At 44.2% G+C, this 26006-nt stretch overlaps 1 protein-coding gene across 1 annotated transcript in view; it reads left to right on the top strand.

The window, feature by feature from the left end:
* The first annotated feature begins 211 nt into the window (after positions 1–211).
* The window catches only part of BPI (bactericidal permeability increasing protein), a 39363-nt gene continuing 13568 nt past the window's right edge, over positions 212–26006 (top strand). The window contains exons 1-8 of the mRNA XM_040330548.1: positions 212–425; positions 4842–4953; positions 6968–7099; positions 8686–8841; positions 9899–9962; positions 13788–13851; positions 15114–15205; positions 16941–17117. Coding sequence (XP_040186482.1) covers positions 311–425; positions 4842–4953; positions 6968–7099; positions 8686–8841; positions 9899–9962; positions 13788–13851; positions 15114–15205; positions 16941–17117 — 912 coding nt within the window. The 5' untranslated portion in view covers positions 212–310. The remainder of the gene's footprint in view (positions 426–4841; positions 4954–6967; positions 7100–8685; positions 8842–9898; positions 9963–13787; positions 13852–15113; positions 15206–16940; positions 17118–26006) is intronic.

Genomic DNA, 26006 nt, shown 5'->3' with positions numbered 1-26006 from the left:
TTAATATAGATCAGACCAAATAAGGGGCAAATGAGGAGGAAAGAGGGACAGAGGGACTTTGTTCCAAGTCAGGTACAGTTGGGAGCTATGGGTATGGGTATAACATAATATTAAGAGAAACAATAGTTTCAGCCTCCTTGCACAATCATTGCATGGCACAGGGACGTCCCCTATTATTAGTCTGACACTTCCTCATTCCGTATTTTCTTCCTTGTTGAGGTTTCACTTTCAGTAACATATAAATGCATTGATTGCAACTTAACCACAGTGCTAGTGAAGCCCCGGACAGGTAGCAGGGTAGACCGTAGCGATGGCGTTTTCCCGTGTCCTACCTGTGACCTTGTCACTGGCCATGTGTCTGAGTCTGGTCGGCGCTGGGAACCCTGGATTTGTGGTGAGGCTCACTCAGAAAGGACTGGATTATGGTAAGTTGTGATGCAGAGATGCGGCAGAACTTTTGGAAAAACTGAAATGCTTCAACGCTTTAAGAACACTTTTGAAACCTTCAACATTTCAAGCAATTATTTTTCTCAGCTGTAATGTTTCTTTATACATTTCAATTTTGCTCCCTATGACAGGTATTATTAACTGACTAGCTTCAAATGAAGCCTACTCCAACCTTTTCACTGTCAAGACTGACAGCTCCAGCAGACCTTGGTTGTCCTTTGCATACTGGATAGGATATTTACCACCGTTCTGTGGACTGTCTAGTAATATCATAATCATTGTCAATGTGGCAACTTCTAAAATATTAAAGTGGAACTTCACTCTCCCAATCAACATTGGGGTAGATTCAGGAAAGAATTACGCCAGCGTATCCATAGATACGCCGCGTAATTCCAAAGCTGCGCCGGCATATCTACTTTCTGTATTCAGAAAGCTAGATACGCCGACATTAGCCTAAGATACGACATAAGTCTCTTACGCCGTCGTATCTTAGGGTGCATTCTGACGCTGGCCGCTAGGGGCGCTTCCGTTGTTGTCGGCGTAGATTATGCAAATTAACTAGATACGCCGATTCACAAACGTACGTACGCCCGGCGCAATTTATTTACGTTGTTTACGTTAGGCTTTTTCGGCGTAAGGTTGTTCCTGCTATTAGGAGGCGCATGCAATGTTAAGTATGGATGTCATTCCCGCGTCAAAATTTAAATTTTTTACGTCGTTTGCGTAAGTCGTTCGCGAATAGGGCTGGATGTAATTTACGTTCACGTCGAAACCAATACGTCGTTGCGCCGTACTTGGAAGCAATGCACACTGGGATATGTACACGGACGGCGTCATCCATTATTTACATAAAACACGCCCCCCTTCCACATTTGAATTACGCGGGCTTACGCCGCCCCATTTACGCTACGCTGCCACAACTTACGGAGCAAGTGCTTCGTGAATACAGCACTTGCTCCTGTAAGTTACGGCGGCCTATCGTAAATACGATACGCTGCGCCACCGTATCAGTGCGCTCCCCTACCTGAATCTACCCCATTGACTATGTTTAATCACACGATCATTTTTCGGCATGAAAAAAATTTAGTTTTTCAAAAACGTTATTTAAAATAATCATGTGTGGGCTTCACATCATTTTTCATGTTCTGAAAAGTAAAAAAAAAAAAAAATCGAACATGCTGCATTTTTTAACGCCGCTTAAAACGATGTTGTTTTTCGGGTTGTAAAAAATGATCGTGCGTGGGCTAAAACGATGTTAAAAACCCGCGCATGCTCAGAAGGAAGTTATGAGACAGGAGCGCTCGTTCTGGTAAAACTACCGTTCATAATGGAGTAAGCACATTCATCACGCTGTAACAGACAAAAAAGCGCAAATCGTCTTTTACTAACACGGAATCAGCTAAAGTAGCCCAAAGGCGAATGGAACTTCCCCTTTATAGTGCCGTTGTACGTGTTGTACATCACCGCGCTTTGCTAGATCATTTTTTAAAAATGATGAAGTTGGGAAAACGTTGTATTTTCGACATGATGAAAAACTTTTTTTTTCATGCTGAAAAATGATCGTGTGTACGCGGCATTACGCTGCTAGCATTAGTAATTAGATAGGAAGGTATATTATATTTACTTGTTTTAAACATTTTTTAAAATTTCTTTATTATCTTGCAAAGGCAAATAATGTCATACATCCCAGTAGTCTTTAGGAGAGGAGTAGGGGCTTTCTCAGCTAAGCACACCCTCCTGCCTGCATGCCTGAGCTAAGGGTAGATGAATTCCAGGAAGTAAATGCTACATGAATTATCTGAACCTACTCAAGATAGCCACAACCAAAAATGCTATGGGGTGTTTATCAAAGTTATTTCTAGTTGAAATAAAGCAGAGAGACATGGATGGATGAGGGGGGGGGGGGGGGGTTGATTGAATAATAAAAAATGAATTAAATATATTTTTTGGTTTTGTGGTGGTAAATTGTCACTGGTTGCAAGACGCCAGGCAGCACTGGCCCTAGCAACCAGTTCCGAAAATGTAGTTATTAGTTAGTAGGGGGTGGCTGTGTCTTCTATTTCATTCTGGGACATTGTATGGGAGGATTGCTCAGAGCTGGATTAACTCTGTGTGGCAAGACTGGGCACAGATGATAGGAAATTGTATTCTCTACATTGTGACATAAAAAAAAAAAAAATTGGGGTTTACACTTTAAGTATATATGTACAGAACTGATACTGTCATTGCTTCACCTCAGTGGCGTCTCCAGCTTTCATATTTAGGGGGGGGCACATGGGGGGACAGGGACAAAAGTAGGGGGGCCAACTATAAAATGCAATTATATATATATATATATATATATCCTGGGGCCCTTTACTACGATCCCACTATGGGCCCTTTCACATGTTCTGCAGTGAGCTCCCTTCTTACTATACTGGGGGCCCCCCAGGGTGGCAGAAAACAAGAGATATATGTCACCAGCACACCAAGAAAATATAAGGGTCCAAAGCAGTGGGAGAACTCTCAGGTTTGCAAAGGTTGTCTTGCCACCGGGCCCTGGTGTTCTGCCACAGTGGGGATCCCCAGCTGTCCTGTCCCTGCTATTTACAGCGCTGGTCTGGCATCTGTCTCCTTGGCAGCGATGGCAGTCTATTAGGACCTAGTGCTGGTGACATTATGGGTGCATGCAGGGGAAGGCTGGCACTATTGGTTATAGAGAGCCGAGCCCCCAGCTGGTCACCTAGCAGCAGTAATGCTGTATAACCTTCTCTGTTGACATGCTGATCGGCATGTGATCCAGGTGATGCTCCCAGTCAGATCTAATAAACACAGTATTTATTAGCATCAAGAGTACAACCACATATATACAATCAACCGTATGTTCAGCAGCCATGTGGGCTCTATGCCTGTAAAGTGTGGGCTTTGATCAATAAAATCACTGATATTTATGACTAGGATTTGACTAAGAGCATCACCTGGATTGCATCCCGATCAGCATGTCAGAGAAGGGTCCACTGATGCTAAGCAACCTGCAGGAAGCTCAACTGTCTACAACCAATAGAGATGGGCTTGGGTGTGTTTGAAATCCCACATGCCCGATCCCGCCAGGAAGCCGACACTCTACAGTGCTAATCAATGTATGGGCTGCCTAAGAGCTAAGACCAGCCATAGACAGTTTAAATCTCAGCTGGTTCAGCAGAAACTGGCTGAGATTTGAACCATTAATTAGCAGATTCTCTTATAATTATCACTAGTGGTTGCTGTATAGCCACTGGTGATAATCAATGTTTGTCGGGAGAATATAATTGCTGGGCAGGAGGGATATTCCCCTGTCACCACTGTCTGTTGATGGGGGAATCATGCAAGTTTCTTTCCTGCAATCTGTGGATGCAGGAAAGAAATTTGCACCGTATATTATCTGCCTAACTGAAAGTGAAAGTAAATTGTGAATGTTTTGAAAGAACAGGAGAGGGGGAGGGAGACAGATGGGGGGGAGAGAGAAGGGATGGAGATAATGTAGTTCAGTGATTACAGTGTACTGCAGTCTGCAGTGCACACACTTAAACACGGTCCAGGCTAGAATATCTGGTTGTGTGAGCGCTCGCATTATGCAGTGTCAGCGAGCAGAGGGAGGGGGAGGAATCCCCCGCAGAGCTGACTGGGGACGCTTTCCCTCTCGGGGAGAAAAATACAAAAATTGCAAAAAAATATAATTTTTTTGGGGGGGGCACATGGTGGGGCACAGCCAGGGCTCAAGTCCTGCGGGAACGCGTGGGAACGGAGTTCCTGCACTTTTTTCACAGCAGGAACTAAGTTCCCTTTGCAAGACTAGAGCAGCCGAGCCGCCCGAGCCAATCCTTCACTAAGCCGCGATGCCCAGCTCAAGTCACTGTCAGGGGCAGGCGAACCTTAGTAATCCTTTATGTTACTGGCCGCTTCCTGTATATGGATTCATCGGGTAGTGTGCGGGTATTCCGTCACTTCCTCGATGCCGCAATGTCTCCTGGGAGCTTTTGTCATTGTTCCCAGGAGATATTGCAGAGGTCTGCCACGAGTTATCGCGGGATTTAGAAAGAACTTGCTTACAGTGGTACAGTGGATCGAAAAAAAACCAAAAAAACATGCGGTTTAGTAATTATGCATATGAGCGTATCATTTTTTTTTTTTTTTGGTGGGGGGAGTGGATCTTGAGTGGGAGTTCCCACACTTTTTCCCCCAGGACTTGACCCCTGGGCACAGCATGATGTTGGGGGGGTCAGGGCCCCCTCTGGCCCCCCCTAGGGACACCCCTGCTTCACCTGTTCAGAATGAAATACTCCTACTAACCTATCATTGCTGGAGGGGGATTGTATTTTGCAAAAGAGTTTCGCAGCTATTTTGAATTCAGAGATATCTTATTTTCTCAATGACAGCGCGCCAGGAGGGAATGAGCGTTCTGCAGAAAGAGCTTGCAAAGGTCCATATCCCGGATTTTTCAGGATCAACACACAGTCCCGTGGGGAAAATCAAGTACAGTTTCTATGGGTGAGAAGTAAAAAGGTTGCTACATGCCTTTATTATTCTGCAGTAATGTAAAATGATGGGAATATACTGCCCTCTAGAGGTCAATAGCCACATTACAGATCAAAGCTGAAGCTTTTTACTCCACTGCAGTTATAAGAAAAAGCAAGGAGATTGCAGGGGATTCTCTAAACCAGCCTCTCAATCAGGGTTCTGTGAAGTCTTATGCCGCGTACACACGACCGGAATTTCCAACAAGAAAAGTTCGATGTCAGCTTTTGGTCGGGAGTTCCGACTGTGTGTATGCCCCAATCTGACTTTTTCTGTCGGAATTCCCGACAGAAAAATTTGAGAGCTACACCTAGATTCACGTAGGGCGGCGTATGTTTGAGCCGGCGTAGCGTATCGTATTTACGCTACGCCGCCGCAAGTTAGAGAGGCAAGTGCTGTATTCACAAAGCACTTGCGTCCTAAGTTACGGCGGCGTAGCGTAAATGTGCCGGCGTAAGCGCGCCTAATTCAAATTGGGAAGAGGTGGGCGTGTTTTATGTTATTAAGGCATGACCCCACGTAATTGACGTTTTGAACGTACGGCGCATGCGCCGTCCGTGGACGTAACCCAGTGCGCATGCTCCAAATTACGCAGCAAAGACTCATTGGTTTCGACGTGAACGTAAATTACGGCCAGTCCCATTCACGGACGACTTACGCAAACGACGTAAAAATTACAAAATTCAAACGCGGTTCCGACGTGAATACTTAACATTGGCTGCGCCATTTTTTTGGTGGTTTATCTTTACACCTGAAAACGCCTTACGTAAACGGCGTATCTTTACTGCGACGGGCAAGCGTACGTTCGTGAATAGGCGTATCTCGCTGATTTACGCATGCTAGGCGTAAATCAGCGTACACGCCCCTAGCGGCCAGCGTAAATAGACAGCTAAGATACGACGGCGTAGGAAGACTTACGCCGCTCGTATCTTAGCAACATTTAAGCGTATCTCAGTTTGAGCATACGCTTAAATGTAGGACGGCGCGGATTCAGAGTTACGACTGCGTATCTACTGATACGCCGGCGTAACTATACCTGAATCCGGCTACTAGTTCTCAAATTTTCCAACAGGAAAAGTTCATGTCGGTCGTCTGTATGCAATTTCCGACGCACAAAAAAAACACGCATGCTTGGGAATCAATTTGACGCATGCTCGGAATCACTGAACTTCATTTATCTCGGCTTGTCGTAGTCTCGTACGTCACCGCGTTCTTGATGGTCGGAATTTTGTGTGACCGTGTGTATGCAACCCAAGTTTGAGCCAAAATTCCGTCGGAAAAATAAAAATCCACGGTTTTCTTGTCGGAATTTCCGATCGTGTGTACGCGGCATTAGGGCTCCTCCAGAGGTTGCTAGGGGTTCCTTGAGCTGTGAGCAATTTCTGCCTCTCAGATAAGTAACAACTGACACCAATGATCTTTTTAACTTCCTGCAAGGCTCTTCAGTGTTGTCACAGAAAAAGATATAATAAAATATTTACAAAAGTGTGGGGTGTACTCACCGTTCCAGGAGAATGCTCGTTACCCAAAGCACTCGCATATCAAAGAGAGTTTCCCCATAGAAGTCAATGAAAACAAAAATAATTTGTTCCGCATTGACTTCCATGGCATGCAATACCCCATGTGGTCAGAGGTGGGGGGCGCCGGAGAGCCTCAGAAACAGTCCGAAAGGCCCGAGGACAGCTCCGCTAAACTCGGAAAGGCTCGGGAACGGAGTATTTTCGAATTTTTCCAAGTATTTCCGAACGGCTCTGTTCGGCTCCGGCACCCCCCACCTCAGGCTATATGTGGTACTGCACAGCTTGAATCCTGCTCGATTTGCAAGACAACACTCGTAAAAAAAACAACGGTGCTTGTATTGCGAAACGCTCGTTAACCGCGTTACTCGCAATCCGAGGTTTCACTGTATATTATATTTGTTGTATTGTATTTCTTGTGTGCTTAGTTCAGTCATTTATTATTAACATGGCGCCTTATTCTTGTCTAGCATGGCTATCCGTAACTTCCAGTTACCCAGCTCACAGATCAGTCCTGTGCCCAACGTTGGTCTGAAGTTGTCAATTTCTGGAGCTTTCATTGAGATTACCGGAAGGTGGAGATTCAAGACAAAGCTTCACATGTAAGACGTCTTGCAGGGATTGTTCCTGGATATTTTGGAAAAATATTGACGAAAGTTGGTGCATTACTAGGCAATAAAAACTGCCCGTTGCTAATTACATAATTGCCCTCCGTTGATGACTGTCTGTAAAACACTGACAATGACAATTACTGTATATGATATTGTGTATACCATCTGATTGCAGGCTGTGTTAGTCACTATATTATCATTATTATTATTATTATACAGGATTTATATAGCCAGGAAAGTCTTAATAGCATCATTGGCCCCTGGGCAAAGTAATGCACTGGGGCCCCTAACAGCCTGTCCCAATTTACGCACCTATAGCTGAATTCAGGATGGCGAGCGCATAGTTGCGGCGGCGTAGCGTATGGCATTTACACTACGCCGCCGTAAGTTAGCGAGGCAAGTACATGATTCACAAAGTACTTGCCTGCTAAGTTACGGCGGCGTAGCGTAAATCGGGCGGGCGTAAGGGCGCCTAATTCAAATTCGGCTAAGGGGGCGTGTTTTATGTTAATGGGGGTTGACTTGACGTGATTGACGTATTTTACGAACGGCGCATGCGCCGTCCGTGTACATATCCCAGTGTGCATTGCGGCAAAGTACGCCGCACGGTACTATTGGTTTAGATGTGGACGTAAATGACGTAAATCCCTATTCACGGACGACTTACGCAAACAACGTAACATTTTCGAATTTCGACGCTGGAACGATGGCCATACTTAACATTACTATTCCAGCTATTTGATGGAATAACTTTAGGCCTGATAATGCGTTATGTAAACTGCGTATCTGTACCTATGGGCCAGATTCTCAAAAGAGTTACGCCGGTGTATCTACTGATACACCGGCGTAATTCGAAATTCCCGCCGGCGTATCATTGTTTTGTATTCACAAAACAAGATACGGCGGAATAAGGCTAGGATCCAACTGGTGTAAGTCACTTACACCGTCGGATCCTAAATGCAATACAACGCTGACCGCTAGGTGGCGTTTACGTTCAGGTCTCATTTGACTATGCAAATGAGCCTGATACGCCGATTCCCGAACGAATTTGCGTTGCGTACTCGTCGTTTACGTCGTTTCCGCCAGTCCGCCGTATGCCTTGTTAAGTATGGCGTCGGGTCCGCGTCGTCTTTTTCCGTCGGTTACGTCGTTTTCCTAAGTCGTTCTTGAATACGACTTTACGTCAATGACGCTAACGTCGGCGTCATTGACGTTTTCCGTCGTGAGCTGGAGCATGCGCACTGGGCTATTTTTCAGCCCGGCGCATGGGCAGTTCAATCGGCGTGGGGCCGCGCTTAATTTAAATACAAGCCGCCCCCTTTGAATTACGCGGCCATACGCCGGGCCATTTACACTACGCCGCCGCAAATTGCTTGGAGAATACGGCACTTGCTCCAGTAAGTTGCGGTGGCGTAGTGTAAATGGCTTACACTACGCCAACGCGGGATCTACGAGAATCTGGCCCTATGTCTTTTTGAGAGGCTTAAATGTAAATGAAAAAATAAATTGACCCATGTTGATGTTTTCTGAACTGATGCGATTGGGTACTTTTACTGGATATTTGATTCCTTGTTTAGATCATTTAGCGGTGGATTTGATGTGAAGGTGGAAGGACTCAGTATATCTGTAGGACTAAAGCTGGGCAGCGATGGAGCGGGCAGACCAACGATAGCTCCCTCTGATTGCAGCTGCCACATCTCGAATGTCAATGTCCATGTATCGGGGAAGTTTGGGTAAGTTGTTCATTATTTTTATTATAATTATTAATATTGATGTGCACAGAAATGTGTATGGGATTATTTAACCACTTAAGGACCGCCTCCTGCACATATACGTCGGCAGAATGGCACGGCTGGGCACAAGCACGTATCTGTACACGTCCTCTTTAAGTGCCCAGCAGTGGGTCGCGGGCCCGCGACCCAATACGAAGCTCCGTGACCGTGGGACCCGTGGACCTTTTTGCCGCTGGATTCCCGCGATCGGTCCCCAGAGCTGAAGAACGAGGACAGCTGTGTGTAAACACAGCTTCCCCGTTCTTCACTGATATAGGGAAACACGATCAATGATGTCACACGTCCAGCCCCGCCCCCTACAGTTAGAAACACATATGAGGTCACACTTAGCCCCTTCAGCGCCCCCTAGTGGTTAGCTCCCAAACTGCAATTGTAATTTTCACAGTAAACAATGCATTTTTATAGCATTTTTTTGCTGTGAAAATGACAATTGTCCCAAAAATGTGTCAAAATTGTCCGATGTGTCCACCATTAGTAGTAAAAAGAAATTATTAATAAAAATGCAATAAAACTATCCCCTATTTTGTAAACGCTATAAATTTTGCGCAAACCAACCGATAAACGATTATTGCGATTTTTTTTACCAAAAATATGTAGAAGAATACGTATCGGCCTAAACTGAGGGAAAAAAATTTTTATATATGTTTTTGGGGGATATTTATTATAGCAAAAAGTAAAAAATATTGAATTTTTTTCAAAATTGTCGCTCTATTTTTGTTTATAGCGCAAAAAATAAAAACCGCAGAGGTGATCAAATACCACCAAAAGAAAGCTCTATTTGTGGGGAAAAAAGGACGCCAATTTTGTTTGGGAGCCACGTCGCACGACCGCGCAATTGTCTGTTAAAGCGACGCAGTGCCGAATCGCAAAACCTGGCCTGGGCATTAAGCTGCCTAAAGGTCCGGGGCTTAAGTGGTTAAAGCTTGTTGAAATCCTTTACTGTTAAGTGGGAGAAGGTGAACAGGGATAAGGTACTTTTCTGTCTTCTCTATTGCAGCTGGCTGGTCGATCTTTTTAAACACAGTGTTGAAAAGGATTTAAGAAAGTCTATAGAGAGTCAGGTAACTATGAATATTGCAAAACTATTGAAAAAAGTGCAGCAAAGTGTGTTTATATTTGGTCTCTGTCTAACTACAGCCTCACACTAGGCTGTAGTTGTCCAGGTGAATCCTGGACAGGTGGCAACCCTAGTCCTCCCCTGGATCTCCTCAGCTTGGCTCGGCTTCTTCCAAACAGGCAAAACAGCCTAGGATCACCTCAGGATTAGTAGGCCCCAGATAGGATTCTGGGCCTACTTGCAGAGCTTGCAGCAACGTGGCCTCAGGGAAGAGGGCCACGAGGCGACGACTGACTAGAGCACATGGCGTCTGTCCCATAAATACCCCTTCCCAGAATGCACAGCGACCAGGAACCTCCTACTGGGCTGTTTCTGGAAAAAATAATATTCATTACAGCTCAGCCTTGTTGTAATTCTCATACTGGCCTGTGGTACCGATGACACCTACTGGCAACAGTGAGAATTGCACAACTCAGCCAAGAAGTTTAGAACAGACGCTAATAAACTATATACAATCAGCTCAGCCAAAAACGAAATTTACATTATAGCCCAATTTTTAGGAACAGGGGGCTACATAAGGAAAAAAAATCGTTTTTTTATTTATCGTGGGAACCAATATTTTCCCTGCAATCTTCAGTAAAAGATTTTACTCCGGACTGGTATAATGTATCAGTTTTAAACAAATTGTGGTGGTTCAAGCGAAGCGCTTGGACCCTTAGGGAAGGTCGCCCACACCAACTCCTTGGTTATTGATTTGTTAGTGAGAAAAGTTGATTACTGAGGAAATTATGTGTAAATTGTTGAGTCAGCTATTGCTATCTATAGAAACTAAAGAGTACATAGCAGCATAGCTATGCACGGTGTCATTTGTCTTACCTTAAAATTGATTTGGAGTTTTGGCGTGTATTTCATACGGATTTCATCTAATTTGGTCATTTGCTGTGTGTTTAACCACTTAAGGACCGGACCAATATGCTGCTAAATGACCCAAGGGGTTTTTTACAATTCGGCACTGCGTCGCTTTAACAGACAATTGCGCGGTCGTGCGACGTGGCTCCCAAACAAAATTGGCGTCCTTTTTTCCCCACAAATAGAGATTTCTTTTGGTGGTATTTGATCACCTCTGCGGTTTTTATTTTTTGCGCTATAAACAAAAATAGAGCGACAATTTTGAAAAAAATGCAATATTTTTTACTTTTTGCTATAATAAATATCCCCCAAAAATATATATCATTTTTTTTCCCTCCGTTTAGGCCGATACGTATTCTTCTACCTATTTTTGGTAAAAAAAAATCACAATAAGTGTTTATCGATTGGTTTGCGCAAAATTTATAGCGTTTACAAAATAGGGGATAGTTTTATTGCATTTTTATTAATTATTATTTTTTTACTACTAATGGCGGCGATCGACGTTTTTTTTCGTGACTACGACATTATGGCGGACACTTCGGACAATTTTGACACATTTTTGGGACCATTGTCATTTTCACAGCAAAAAATGCATTTAAATTGCATTGTTTATTGTGAAAATGACAGTTGCAGTTTGGGAGTTAACCACAGGGGGCGCTGTAGGAGTTAGGGTTCACCTAGTGTGTGTTTACAACTGATGGGGGGTGTGGCTGTAGGACTGACGTCATCGATTGAGTCTCCCTATAAAAGGGATCACACGATCGATGCAGCCGCCACAGTGAAGCACGGGGAAGCTGTGTTTACATACGGCTCTCCCCGTTCTTCAGCTCCGGGGCGCGATCGCGAGGGGGCGGCTAGAAACGAATAGCCGCGCTCTCGTCCCGGATCGCTCCTGAAGCCACGGGAACCACCGCATGTACGGGGGGGGGGGGGGTCCCGATCGGACCCACGTCTAGGCAGGGACATATATGTACGCCAATGTGCCTGTCCGTGCCATTCTGCCGACGTAAATGTACATGCGGCGGTCCGGAAGTGGTTAAATGCTTGTGTATGAGGGGCTCACTGAACCGAAAGTGGCCTGTACCCCCCAAGGTTAAAATTTGGCCCTAGGGTGAGGTGTTCTGTAGTCCACAGGGAGAGCTGAGAACAATGAGAACTAACTGATAAAAATCAGCAGAGGCACAGAGCACAAGAAATTTATTAACACAAAAAAATTCTTAGCTGGATTCGCCCCCTCCCTTGGACTACAGGAGAGTCAGGACGCCCACTAACACACAGCTCCTTTCTCTATCTGCAACGTAGAGAGCGCCCTGACTCTCCTGTAGTCCAAGGGAGGGGGCGAGCACGACACTCCACACCAGGGAGAAAGCCTCGCATTACTGTGTGGAGTTACAGACAGAAGAACAGGAAGTGAGGATTTCTCAGAAGGAATAAGGACATTTAAAAGCAAAATGGAAGGATGAGGTAAGTGAAGGAGGACTGCACTAAGGTAAAGGAAGCTATTTAGGAAAAAAAAAATTGTACCTTTACAACCCCTTTAACAAAACTCTAATAATATAGCAAATATTTATTATATTGTAGCTCAGGGCCACTGATAAGGCCGGTCTAACACACACCTGCTGTAAACACACCTGCTGTAAACACACCTGCTGTAAAAATGGTCTACCAGCCTCCAACCTCCCCTCAAAGGTAGAAATGTTTACAAAGCCGGCTATTTAGAAATCTGTGTGGATGTTGAAGAACTCTAACATTATATTACCGTAAGGTGGTACACTGTTCCTGAAATATGATTCTATGAAGGGATAAAAGTCGGCTCCTAGAGACATATTATCCTAATGCAATGCAACAGTAAGGAATAAGGTTATAAATCGCTTTTCTAGCACTGACCCGCCTCTCAGCCAATCAGGTAGCCGGGTCTGTTACCTGTCACCCGATTGGCTGAAATGACAGGTGCTGTGATTGGACGCCGCCTATCAGATGTCCAATCATAGGAGAGGGCTGGCGAGAGAAGACATCGGACATTGCTCGCCGCCTGCCGCCGTCACCTGCTGCCCATCCGAGACAGGGTAAGTGCCGGGCAGACAGGGGGTGGGGGGCACAGTGGCAGCGATTAATGGGTACAGTTGCAGCATTTGGGGCAAAGTGGCAGCGATTACTGGGCACAGTGGCAGCATTTGGGGCACAGTGGCAGCATTTAATGGACACAGTGGCAGCGTTTGATGGCACAGTGGCAGCGTTTGATGGCACAGTGGCTGCGTTTGATGGGCACAGTGGCTGCGTTTGATGGGCACAGTGGCTGCGTTTGATGGGCACAGTGGCTGCATTTGATGGGCACAGTGGCTGCGTTTGATGGGCACAGTGGCTGCGTTTGATGGGCACAGTGGCTGCGTTTGATGGGCACAGTGGCAGCTTTTGATGGCACAGTGGCTGCAATTGATGGCACAGTGGCAGCGTTTGATGGGAAAAGTGGCTGCGTTTGATGGGCACAGTGGCTGCGTTTGATGGGCACAGTGGCTGCGTTTGATGGCACAGCGGCTGTGTTTGATGGCACAGCGGCTGCGTTTGATCGTTTGATGGACACAGCAAGTCTGCAATTGATGTTTTTTTTTTTTAGAATCTTTCGGTTTGTTTCCCCCCCCCTAAAAATTTTGAGCACCAGCCGCCACTGGATAAGACCATTGGAGAACGCAGTTCCGGCGCCTCCAGCAAATAAAACGAATGCAGCCACCACTTCTAATGATTTGTAAGCTGCAATATATTACATTTTTGGTTTTGGGTTTAATATCACTTTAATGATAATCATACCCTCATCCAGTCTTTGTACAGTACATGCATACAGTACAGTAGAAGGTCATCATATACCATATTAGCATTTAACTTCTGTAATTTCTTGGTTAACTTTGTGTTCTCTTCCCCATAGATCTGTCCGTTGGTCCAGAATGCCATTGTCACTAAACTGGAACCACTTCTTCAAACCCTTCCAGGTCAGCCACAAATAAAAAAGAATTGTGATGGCTTTTATATACACAGTAAAACCTTGGTTTGAGAGCGTTTTGCAAGACAAGCAAAATGTTTTATAAATTTTGACGTGATATACAAGCGATGTCTTGATATAAGAGTAGCGTCATGTCACAACTGAGTATAAAAAAGAAGAGGGGAGCCTCTAAGTGTAGTAATATGGTTACATTTAATGAAGGTACAACATTTAGCAACCTTATTGCTACACTTAGAGTTTCCTCTCTTCTCTTTTATACCCTGTAAAAAAAATGTTTTGATATACAAGTGCTTTGGATTACAAGCATGTTTCTGGAATGAATTATGCTTGCAAACCAAGGTTTTACTGTACTGTGATTTTGTACTAGCGAAATATGCTGCAGAAATCTCACTCCACTGAGTCTGGCTGCAGCCATTTTAACTGTGGGCAGCTGAGGCACACCTCCAGCCCTGCAACTCTGATTGGCTCTCCTATTACTCATCCCTCCTCCACTCTCCTGTTCCCCCCACCCCCCTTCCTGGCAAACTCTCACAAGAGTTGGAGAGAGAGCTGTGCATGATGTCATAAGCCTAGGCTTTTTACCAGACAAGAAACAGGAAGTGGGCTGTATAAGGTATTTACTGGAAGAAAAAAAAATGTTTTACAATCCAAAGTTAAAACAACAAGGGCAGAAGATTTAATATATTAAAAGTAAAAAAAAAAATGACTGAAGGTCCACTTTAACCTCCCACCCATTCTTCTGGAATCTTCTCTAAGGTTCCAGAAAGTAGGGAGAGGTACCAGAGGTGCTGCCTGATGAGTCATCCAGCCTCCCTGAGTCACTAACCCTGACCTAGGATCAACTCAACCAAGCTAACAATTTACCTGCACTAACAAACCTATTTACACAAATTTAGCACTAGAGCAGGGGTAGACAACCTCGGCACTCCAGCTGTGGTGAAACTACAAATCCCATCATGCCTCTGCCTCTAGGAGTCTGTGATTGTCAGGGTCTAGCAATGTCTCATGGGACTTGTAGTTTCAAAACAGCTGGAGGGCCGATGTTGCCTACCTCTGCATTAGAGGGTGCTTAATGCCCAAGAACTCGCAAGCATTCTAACCCATCTGTTCGAATAGTGTGTCTATTAGGAAGTATGGAATCTGATGCCCAATGGCAGGAACAGGACAGTTTTGCATAGACTTGTTAGTAGTTATCAAGGAATACCAATCTGAACAAACAACATTCTTTATATTGTGTTTTTTTTCTCTCAGTGACAGCAAAGATTGACAACGTAGCTGCCATTGATTATTCTCTCACTGGCCCTCCACCTGTGACTGCAGCAACCGTGGATGTTGCACTGAAGGTAAGTTTATTACTATTTCTTGTGGTAGTTAATTATTTCACTGCCCTGCGTTGATAAAACCACATTTACTAAAATGTAAGGGAAACTGACTCCGGTGGGTGTAACAAGATGTCCGCTTGCCGCCTTCTCACTGTTTCCTTACTGCGGAAGAGTGTGGGGTGTAGCAAAATGGCGCAGACAAAATGTCACTTCCGTTACAAATTCTGATGGGTCGCCTAATCTGACGAAACACCGGCTATAAGTTCATGATTAACCACAGTAGGCTTCCCACTGCTCATGCCCAAGATTGTGTGGTGCAGGGAGACTGGCCCTGCTGCCTCCTGGGATCTGTGATGTTATCCTTACCTAGGCAGGAAGTGGGAGCCAATACTGGCAAAAAACGGTACTCACTGCACCCCCCCCCCCCATCCTCCAAAAAAACTGCAACTGGGTGGAGGGATGACTGGTACATCACCTTTTTGTATGAAGTTCCACTTTAATTAACCACACAGCAAGTAAACATGCAGTATCATTGGCCCAGGTGCCTCTGATGCCCCGCAGATAGTCTTGGAGCTGGGCAGAGAAGTTTGTTGGACAGAAAACTTTTTAGTGCATCAGTAACAATAACAGACTGAGCAGTCCATCCAGGGCCGTCTTTAAGGCAGGGCAAAAGGGGAAGCTGCCCTGGGCCCTGTAATTGTTGTGGGGCCCAAAGCAGCTGCCTCATACTTGCCAACTATACCAGTTTAAATTCCCTCGTCCCTTGAAGTTTTAGTCCTTTGCTGTGTCCTTATATCCCAGTGTGAAGTGCTGCTACTAATACTGCCCACCTCTGCCATATTGTTGTGTACAGATGACTCACCTGCAGACCCTGTGTTTACATGTAAATAAAGGTGGCATTCATATGTAAATAAAGGTGGCATTCATATGTAAATAAAGGCATGGGGGAGGGGCAAGATTTTTTTTGACCAGTGTCCAATCAACATTAAAGACGACCCTGAGTCCATCACCACTGGAGTTGGGGCATCTTCTCTGGTGGGCTGCTGCAGTGTATTTATTTTTAGGTGCCCATTTTCTCTATTCCATACACTAATGAAAACCCTCCTGACAACTTCTGTAACTTACAGTAGTCTAAGGTGACCAGATTTTTTAAATGAAATCCGGGGACATATTTTTTTTTTTTTTACTAGTATTGGCAACAATCAGCAACTCTCTGCTCGTCGCCACCCGCCTCACAGCCTCTCAAGTCTTACTCTCCGGCCCCCGGCTACTATTGGATAAGGAGCGGAGGAAGATCACTCCGCCAGGGAAGGCAAGGAGATAGGCAGGAGGCCAGGATTTGAGCCAAGGCAGAAGAACATGCGAGCGGAGCTGAATGGGCATGCGCCCCAAAACTGAAGAAATATTCCCTCCACTCTGACCAGCACATGATCATCAGAAAGGGGCACAGATAATGGGAAAAATACACCCCCCCTATGCTAGTAGGCACGGCGGAGTTGGGGGGTGTAATTCTAATTTTTTTATTTTAATTCTGCACTGACTGTCTTTGAAATTGCCCCTGCCCCCTATTAAATCCAATCTGGGGACAAAACCAGGGACAGACTGGGTACGGGGACAGTGTCCTCAATCAGGGGACTGTCCCCTGAAACTGGGGATGTCTGGTCACCCTACAGTAGTCACATGTTAGTATCTGCATTCATAAATGTACTGTACACAACATGACTGTAATGATGTTGATTAATTGTGTTTTCCACAGGGAGAATTTTTTGAACTGTCCCATCGTACTCCTCCTCCTTTCTCTCCGCCATCGCTGTCCTTACCCGCTGACCACAACCTCATGATTTATTTTGGAATCTCAGATTACTTGTTTAACACCGCTGGCTTTGTCTACCATTCAGCTGGGAAACTCGTCTTTAATATCACTGATGACAAGGTATGCTAAAGACTAAACTAGGGGTTCTGGATACAATATATGAGGTGTGGTGGTTTCTGTAATGTGCAGGGTGCTATGGGGAGCGGTAAGACAATGAGATAGCTGTTATGGGTTTGGTGTCCTGGTAAGGTCCAGCTGTGGCACTGGCTAAAGAATGACTGGTGGAATGGAGCAAGGGCACTCGGGTCCTAGGAATTTTCACATTCTCTTCTAACGGGTGTAAGGGTTGTATTTCAGTACGGTGTCTAAATCTGCCTTTCTCAACCACGATTCAGTGGTACCCTAGGGTTCCTCCAAATCAGTGGTTCTCAACCTTCTAGTGCCGTGACCCCTTGATAAAATATCACAAGTTGTGGGGACCCCAACAGTAAAATTATTTTTGTAGCATGGGTTGTCAGCACCCAAGGCAAGACAAGTAATTTGCGACCCTAAGGCCCCGTACACACGAGAGGATCCATCCACTGAAAAATCTCAGCGGATCGGTTTCAGCGGATAGATCCCCTGGTGTGTACGTTCCAGCGGATATTTATCCGCGGATATTTCCGAATTCCAGCAGATAAAAATTTGTAGACATGCTTACAAATCTATCCGCTGGAATCGGAACCAGCGGATCGATCCGGTGGTCTGTACAGACTCACCGGATCGATCCGTCCGAACCCATCCCTCGCATGCGTCGTAATGATTAGACGCATGCGTGGATATCCTTATATGACAGCGTCGCGCACGTCGCCGCGTCATCATTGCGGCAACGGCGCGACACGTCACCGTGATGGGAATTCGGCGCGGATTTCAATCCGATGGTGTGTACACTCCATCGGATTAAAATCCGCAGAGGATTTATCCGCGGATACGGTCCGGCGGACCGTATCCGTGGATAAATCCTATCGTGTGTATCAGGCCTAACCCATGGACATTTATCGCTCCCTGAGTCCCTTCCACTCGTACAGTATTACTACTAGGGCTCAAGTCCTGCGGGAACGCGTGGGAACGGAGTTCCTGCACTTTTTTCACAGCAGCAACTCAGTTCTCTTTGCAGGACTAGAGCAGCTGAGAGCAGCCGAGCTGCCCAAGCCAATCCTTCACTAAGCGGCGATGCCCAGCTTGAGTCACTGTCAGGGGCAGACGAACCTTAGTAATCCTTTATGTTACTGGCCGCTTCCTGTATATGGATTCATCAGGTAGTGTGCGGGTATTCCGTCACTTCCTCGATGCCGCAATGTCTCCTGGGAGCTTTTGTCATTGTTCCCAGGAGACATTGTGGAGGTTATCGCGGGATTTAGAAAGAACTTGCGGTTTAGTAATTATGCATATGAGCGTATCATTTTTTTTTTTTGGTGGGGGAGTGGATCTTGGGTGGGAGTTCCCACACTTTTTTCCCCAGGACTTGACCCCTGATTACTACCCCTTATGGTACATTTTAGGATGTATCACTTTCTTTGTTCTCCTTGTTTTCCCTTTTATCTCTCTCTATTCTAATTTCTTGTTTTTTTTCCCCCCATCCCTCGCTCTCTAGCTGTATTACTTGTTCTTTCTCTTATTCTTTCTGTCCCTTTTTCTTTGTTTCTCCCCTTCTCTTCATGTATTCTTTATTTTTTATTCCTTCTCTTACTCTTTGGTGGGGGGAATGGGATGAGTGGCAGTGCAGCGGGGGGTTCTCATCAGCCAACTTTGGTGCTCTTAATCAAGGTCAACTGCTGATCTGAGAACTGTAGTGGGGGCTTTTAATGGCAACTATAATCACAGGTAGTGTTACTCCCTGTGTCTCTGACTTTGTGGTGTCTCGTAGCAGTGACACCTATGCCGAAATCAGGAGATAGGGTCTCCTCCAGCCCCTCCCACTTCACATTCCTCACCAGTCAGCTGACCTCTAGTCTCTGCCCCCCACTCATGCCATGACCTGAATGGGCGGCTGCGATGAGGCTAAGTGGGCGGCCGCGTGCTCCAGGAACAGCCCAGCTGGACGGCCACAGACTCCAGGGACAGCCCTGCTGGGCAGCTGCGAAAAGGCTAGTAGAGCGGTGCAGGCTTCAGGAACAGCCCAGGATACGGGGACCCCTGGCAAATCGTCATTTGACCCCGAGGGGGTCCCGACCCCCAGGTTGAGAACCACTGCTCCAAATGTTGCTTGGGGTTCCTTGAGCAATTTATGCCTCTCAGAATATGTAACCACTGACACCAATAATCTTTTTAGCCATTTGTAAGGTGAACATTCTTCACACTGACCAACAATTTAAAGAGCATTCTTCCCAGTGTCAAATCGCACGTCATATTGGCGTCAATTGTCGGCAATGGCACTGTCCTAATCAGTGCGACGCTGCATTTGCGGAGCTGCAGCGATTTCAAAAAGTAGTACTACTTTTTGCGATTTCAGGGTGCGATTTACATTGACACCTGTGCAGAAACCCGCACAGATGTCTGTGAAATCGCCTCCGAAATCAGGACTGACTTGCGGGAGTGAAATCATTTAAATTCAGCTAAACTCGCACAGCTTCATTCCTGCAGCTCATTGCAAACCAGGGCTTAGAAATATGTTTACCTAGAAAAATCAAGACGTGTTCAATACTTATTTTACCCGCTGTATTTCTGTACTTGCAACAATGTAGTTGGCCTGAGAAAAGTAAACGAATGCAGCCTCCACATTTAAAGCTGAACTCCAGGGATGATACATTTTGCATACTTACATTGGGCACAGCCTCTATTGACGTTTTAAATGGCTGTAGTAGCCTGAGCTTCTACAGTGATGGGAACAATATTCTATCTGTTTCTGGTCATCATTCGGAGAACATCGTGTGATTCTCTCAGTGAATGCAAATCATTCTCTGATTAAACAAGGTGGAGAGGATGGGTGGTGGCATCACAATCTCCACCTCGTCCAAACAGAGAAGTGTTCTCTGAATGCCAGGGCCTTAAATAGGCTCTAGTTGATCCATGATGGCTACTTGAGTCACATAGGGTGGCAGCATCCAATGGGATTGCTTCTCTAGTGACTCAGAAGACCATAGAGGAACCTAGTTCCTCCAAACTTCCTCTCCAACAACAGTGGAGAGTGCCCCCTGCAGTAGAGAAAATAGACTGCACCTGCCTACAAGCCCTGTGGAAAGAAGGGGGAGAAGAAGAGGGGTTTCAAATCTGCACCAAACACCAGTTTATTACTTCTAGGTGTATGTACAGCAGGGACCGGACGGGTGACAAGGGTGTATGGTGTTGGGTCACTTTTTCTGAAAAGGGGAAATTCAAGGTGCACAAACCTATAATAGTCAGCTACCATCTTTTACTGTTGTAACTGCCCTGAGATGAAGGATTCAGGTAATTACTCAAAAAAGGGGTCCTTGTTTGTTTTGTCTTCTATTCTTGAGGCTTACTGGACTTTTCTTGATTTTCTTTTTTTTGTTTCATAAGTTTTTATTGGGTGAACATGAGAGCAAACAGGATAGTACAATGATACATCCAGAAAAAAAAGAAAAAGGTAGCGAGAATATAACATGTTTTGGCTTTGAACAGAAATTACTGCAAACATTTTTTTTTTTTTTTTTAAACTTCAGCATACAATCATGTGTTGCACGTCAATCCTCGTCTGAAGAGGGCATATAAAAGGCATACAAGTATGACATAGAAGATTGTACAGTATTCATTATGCATTATGAACCATAGGGTTCAACCTAGAACATTTTTGTTATGTCCATCTTGACCAGTATATAGGGTTTTTAGTAGTAGTAATTCTTTAATGGTCAAGAGGGGTAGGGAGGGGGGTTGGGGAAGGGAAAGGGAAGGAAGAGAGAAGAAAGAAGAGGAGGAGAAGAGATAGAGAAAGAAAAAAAAAAAAAAAAAAAAAAAAAAAGGGGGGGGGGGTATAGGGTTTAACACAGATCTGCTTGACTTAGGGTGTTTGTCCATTAAAATCCTTCCACTTCAGTGTACATTTTTTATAGTTTTATTGCTGATACTTTTGAGTTTCATTGAATATTTGTACTAGTTGTCTGTGAGTTCTTGAAAATCATCCAATCCTGCCATGTTTCTGAGAATTTCATTATTTTCTCCTGGGAAATGCTTATGAGTTCCTCTATTCTTTCTATGTTATTTATTCTCCTGAACCATTCTGTCTTGGAGGGAATAACATCGGAGCACCAATGGGTGGGAATACATTGTCTTGCAGCATTGATCATGAACATTGCTAGCGATTTCATGTAGCGTTTTCTTGGAAGAGAGTTAAAATGTAAGAGATACTGTGCAGGAGTATAGCAGAGGTTCTCTGAGGTGACTAAAGTGATGGTCTCATGGACTATTTTCCAGAAAGTTTGTATCAATGGGCAGGACCACCAAATGTGGATCATCGAGCCTTCCTCTGACTTACATCTCCAACATCTATCAGAGATAAGGGGAGAGAATTTGTGGAGAACTGATGGTGTTCTGTACCATCTGGTAATGATTTTAAAACTGCATTCTTGTGTGGCTACGTTGAGTGACCCTTTATGTGCGTACGTAAATTTTTTTTCCCAGTTTTCATCTGTTAGGGATAAGTCTAAATCTCTTTCCCAGTTTCGACATGACGAACTTGAGAAGTCTGACATATCCTCAAACAGGGATCTGTATAGATACGAGATGATGTGCCTGTGGGGGGTTTTTTTGGTACACAGATCTTCCAGTTTTGTGAGTGGTTTTGTCCAGAGATATGTATTGTCGGCTTTGGTCAGGTAATGTCTGATTTGTATGTAGTTCCAGTGTGGTATTACGAAGGGTTTAATGATTTCGTTTAGGTCTTCTCTAGATAATATTTTCCCTTTTTTATAGAAATGCATGGATAAGATTCGCTCATGGGGCCAATGGGGTTTTAGAAAGTTTTTCTCAAGTCCGGGGGGGAATTCGGGGTTGTTTCTCAGTGACGTCAGGGGGCTGAGCCAGGGGGTCGCATTAGATTGTTTGAATGTGCTGTGAAAGGTTTTTAAAGTAGGACCTATCATGGGGTGCGCTTTTATAGCTTTCGAGTGGTATTTAGGGTGGATCCATGGTAAGATATGCAGGTCTTGGGGGAACTGGGTGCGCTCTAAGTTAACCCAATCTTTGACTGCCTGGTGAATATTCCAGTCTACTATCCGTGTGAGGAGAGTCGCCTGGTGATATTTTTTAAGATCTGGTAGTGCTATTCCACCTTTGTTCTTTGGTAAGTTTAATCTGCTAAGTTTAATCCGAGGTGATTTGCCTCTCCAAATAAAGGAAGTGCAAGCTTTACGGTATGACGAAAAGAAAGATGAGGGTAGAAAGATGGGTATTGTCTGCATAGCATATAAAAAGCGAGGCAGTATTGTCATTTTAATTAGGAAGGCTCTACCAAACCAAGAGACATTTAGAGTATTCCATCTTTTCAGATCCTCATGCGCTTCTTTTAGTATAGGTAAAAAGTTAAGTCTAAAGAGGTCATTTAGATTAGAAGGGATTTCTATTCCTAGGTAGGTTATATTGTGTTTGGCCCATGTGAACGGGAAATTCTTTTTACACAGATCTACAACTTTTAAGGGGAGTGTAATGTTTAGGGCATTGGATTTAGAGTGGTTGATTTTTAAGTTAGACAATAACTTAAAGTGATCTAGGTCTTTTAAGAGGTTGGGTATGGATATGTGGGGTTCTGCGAGGGTTAGAAGCATGTCGTCAGCGAATGCAGCAATTTTATAAGTGTTTTTATGAATTTCAATTCCTTTGATGTTCTGATTGGATCTGATTCTGTTTAGGAGTGGCTCAAGAGTTAGAACAAACAGTAGAGGGGATAAGGGGCATCCCTGTCTCGTACCATTTCTTAATTGGAAGGCGTCCGATAGGTGGCCGTTGACACGTACTCTGGCTGTTGGATTGGTGTAAAGTGCAGTGATGTAAGCTTTCATTTGGGGTAGAATGCCTATGTGATCTAGTACTGCGTCAATAAAATCCCAGGCCACTCTATCGAACGCCTTCTCAGCATCTAGAGACAGAAAGAAGCCTTGCTTCTTATTGGAAGTTAACCAGTGACTAATATTAAGGGCCTTGATTGTGTTGTCGCGACCCTCCCTTCCTGGGATGAATCCCACTTGGTCTAAAGTTATGAGGGAATTGAGTAGGGGCACTATTCTATTAGCTAAGATCTTGGCGTAGATTTTAACATCTACATTAATAAGAGATATGGGCCTATAGTTAGTTACTTGTGAGGTATCCTTACCTTCTTTGGGAATGACTGTAATGTGGGCTTCTAATAATTGTTTTGGAGTTTGGCGTTCAGATTTAAGAGTTTGGAATGTCTTCAGGAATCTTGGCCTCAGGATGTCGATGAACGTTTTGTAGTATTGTAAGGGTAAACCATCCGGTCCTGGCGCCTTGCCTATTTTCATTTCTTTAATTGCTTTATCAAATTCTGGTCCTGAGATAGGGGCTTCTAGTTCTTGGGCTTTATTTGTGGCAAGCTTAGGTGGGCTGTACTTTTCTAGAAATTCCTGGATCATTTTAGCTCTTTTCTCTGAATTTTGGGGGCATTTTGGGTCTGACGGAAGGTTGTAAAGGGAATGGTAATATTCCTCAAACTGGTTGGCGATCTCCTCGTTTGTGGAATATGATTTCCCTTGATTATCCCTAATTTGATGTATCGTTTAAGAAATTTTTTTGCTTTGAACTGCCTTCGCAAGTAATTTCCCGCTTTTATTACCCTGTTCATAATATATCCTATGTCTCAGTACGTATTGTCTTTTTGTTTTCAAATTTAGTTCCTCTGCAAGAATTGCTCTCATTTTAGTTAGCTCATCAAGCGTTGAGATGGCAATATCTCTTTTGTGTGACATTTCTAGCTTGTGGATCTGGTCTATGAGGGATTTTATTTTTAGTTGGCTTTCCCTTTTTAGCTTCGCTAGTTTTTTGATGAATTCACCCCTGATGACGCATTTGTGTGCTTCCCACTGCGTTAGAGAAGAGGTTTCATCATTTTCGTTTCTAGAGAAATAATCGAGAAGTTTCTCGCGTAGTTCTGATACGTCTGCAGGGTCTTTTAGTACTGCAGTATTTAGTCTCCACGTTTTTGTCACTGTTTTTTTTTCAGGGAAAGTCAGCGAAAGGGTTATAGGATGATGGTCAGATAGTGTCATAGGTTCGATAGTCGAGTTTGTTAGGAAGGTTAGGTCTGGTTGTGATAGGAAGAAGTAGTCTATTCTAGAGTATTTTTGATGGATGGTGGAAAAGTAGGTAAAATCTCTGGTCTGGGGATACAGGGTTCTCCAAGTGTCATGAAGCATCAGCTCTTTCAGTTGTATTTTGATTTGTTTTAAAGCCCTGTAGGGAAGGCTCGATGTTCCGTTCGAGGTGTCAATGAGGGGGTCTAATGGGATATTGAAGTCTCCCCCCAAAACTAGAATGCCTGAGGCAAAGGTTGTCAGCATTTCTTTGATTTTACGGAAGAAGGTTACCTGTCCTGAATTCGGAGCATAAACATTAGCAATTGTCATTGGATGATTTTCAAATTTACCTTTGATGAATATATACCTACCCCCTGGGTCTAGCATGGTGTCTTGTACCTGGAAGGGGGTTCGATTTGAGATTAGTATTGAGACCCCTTTCGTTTTACCTTCTGTGTTTGAGGCATGAAAAGTGGTGGGGTATCTCTTGTCGTGAAATTTTGGGATTTTATCTGATTTAAAGTGTGTCTCTTGTATGCATATGATATTTGCTTTTTGTTTGTGAAACTCGTTAAGGAATTTGGTTCGTTTTTCAGGTATGTTGAGGCCTTTTGCGTTCACAGAAAGAAGTTTAATGGATAATGGTATGCTTTGCTGAGTATTTGAAGTCATGTTTATAGAGTAGGTGTGGGGGCGGGGTAAAAAAAAAAAAAAAAAAAAAAAAAAAAAAGAGAAAAGGAGAAAAAGTTTAGCTAGAAAAAGAAGAGGGAGGGGGAGGGTTAAGGGAAGAAACAACTCCGGCAGGTAGGTTCAGACCAGCCGATCTACCTTGGTATATACAGTACCGGATGGGTCAAAGGGTATTTAAGGAAAAAACCCTTTGTGTGGGGTTGTGGCTATTATCGGATCTGCTACGGTTTTGGTCACAGTAGTACACAGCCAGAGGAGATTGTCTAACTATTCTTCCTTATACTCTCTCTGTCTTTCTACTCTGTCTGTAAACCAATTAAGTCAGCACTCTGGGACAACTATAAAAAGAAAGCATGCGTATTCACAGGGAAAATTTTGGAAGGTTGGGCCTGAATATTACTAAAAAATAAGTTTTGAGTTTTGCTCTGAGTCTCAGTGGTTGGCCAGCTTACTTGTATAAGTACACCTGTGGGGTAAATTTAGAACCGGAGGGAAGCTGCCTTTAATTCAAGAGATTCAAGGAGTCAGAATCATGGATAGTAGGTGTAAAAAGTATCTGAAGGCAATTATATTTTTATCCACTAGATGGGAGTGTTGCCTTACTAATCCATAGGGTGTATGTCAGTTATTGTGAGTTTGAGCACTTTTCTCCTATAATTATTAACCCATTTTAACAACTTAAGGGGTGTAAAGCAATAGCCAGTGTAAACAAACATGTTAACTTATTTTAACTTGTTCAACTTATGTTGTGTTCCTGAACATCATCCTGAAGAATTGAACATGTGTATGAGACACTGCTATGATCAAGAGCATCCACTCTATGTGTGATTCATATTCCACATCATGTGGATCAGGCGGTGACACGTTTCAGTAATTTGGAAGCTTTGTTTGAGCATATGGGTAGGTTTAACTCACATTGGTGTCATGGATCACTAGCTTTCAGAGTATTTGCAGCTTGATCACCGCCATGTCTCACCCATTCATGTATTACAGGTATTGGCAGTCAGATGTTTAGGTAAGAGTATACGAACCCAGAATGTGTAACATAGAATAAAAAGTAAAAAAAAATAAAAAG

This window comes from Rana temporaria, chromosome 12, assembly GCF_905171775.1.
Source record: "Rana temporaria chromosome 12, aRanTem1.1, whole genome shotgun sequence".
NCBI classification, from domain to species: domain Eukaryota; kingdom Metazoa; phylum Chordata; class Amphibia; order Anura; family Ranidae; genus Rana; species Rana temporaria.
This window is presented reverse-complemented; position numbering and strand designations above follow the sequence as displayed.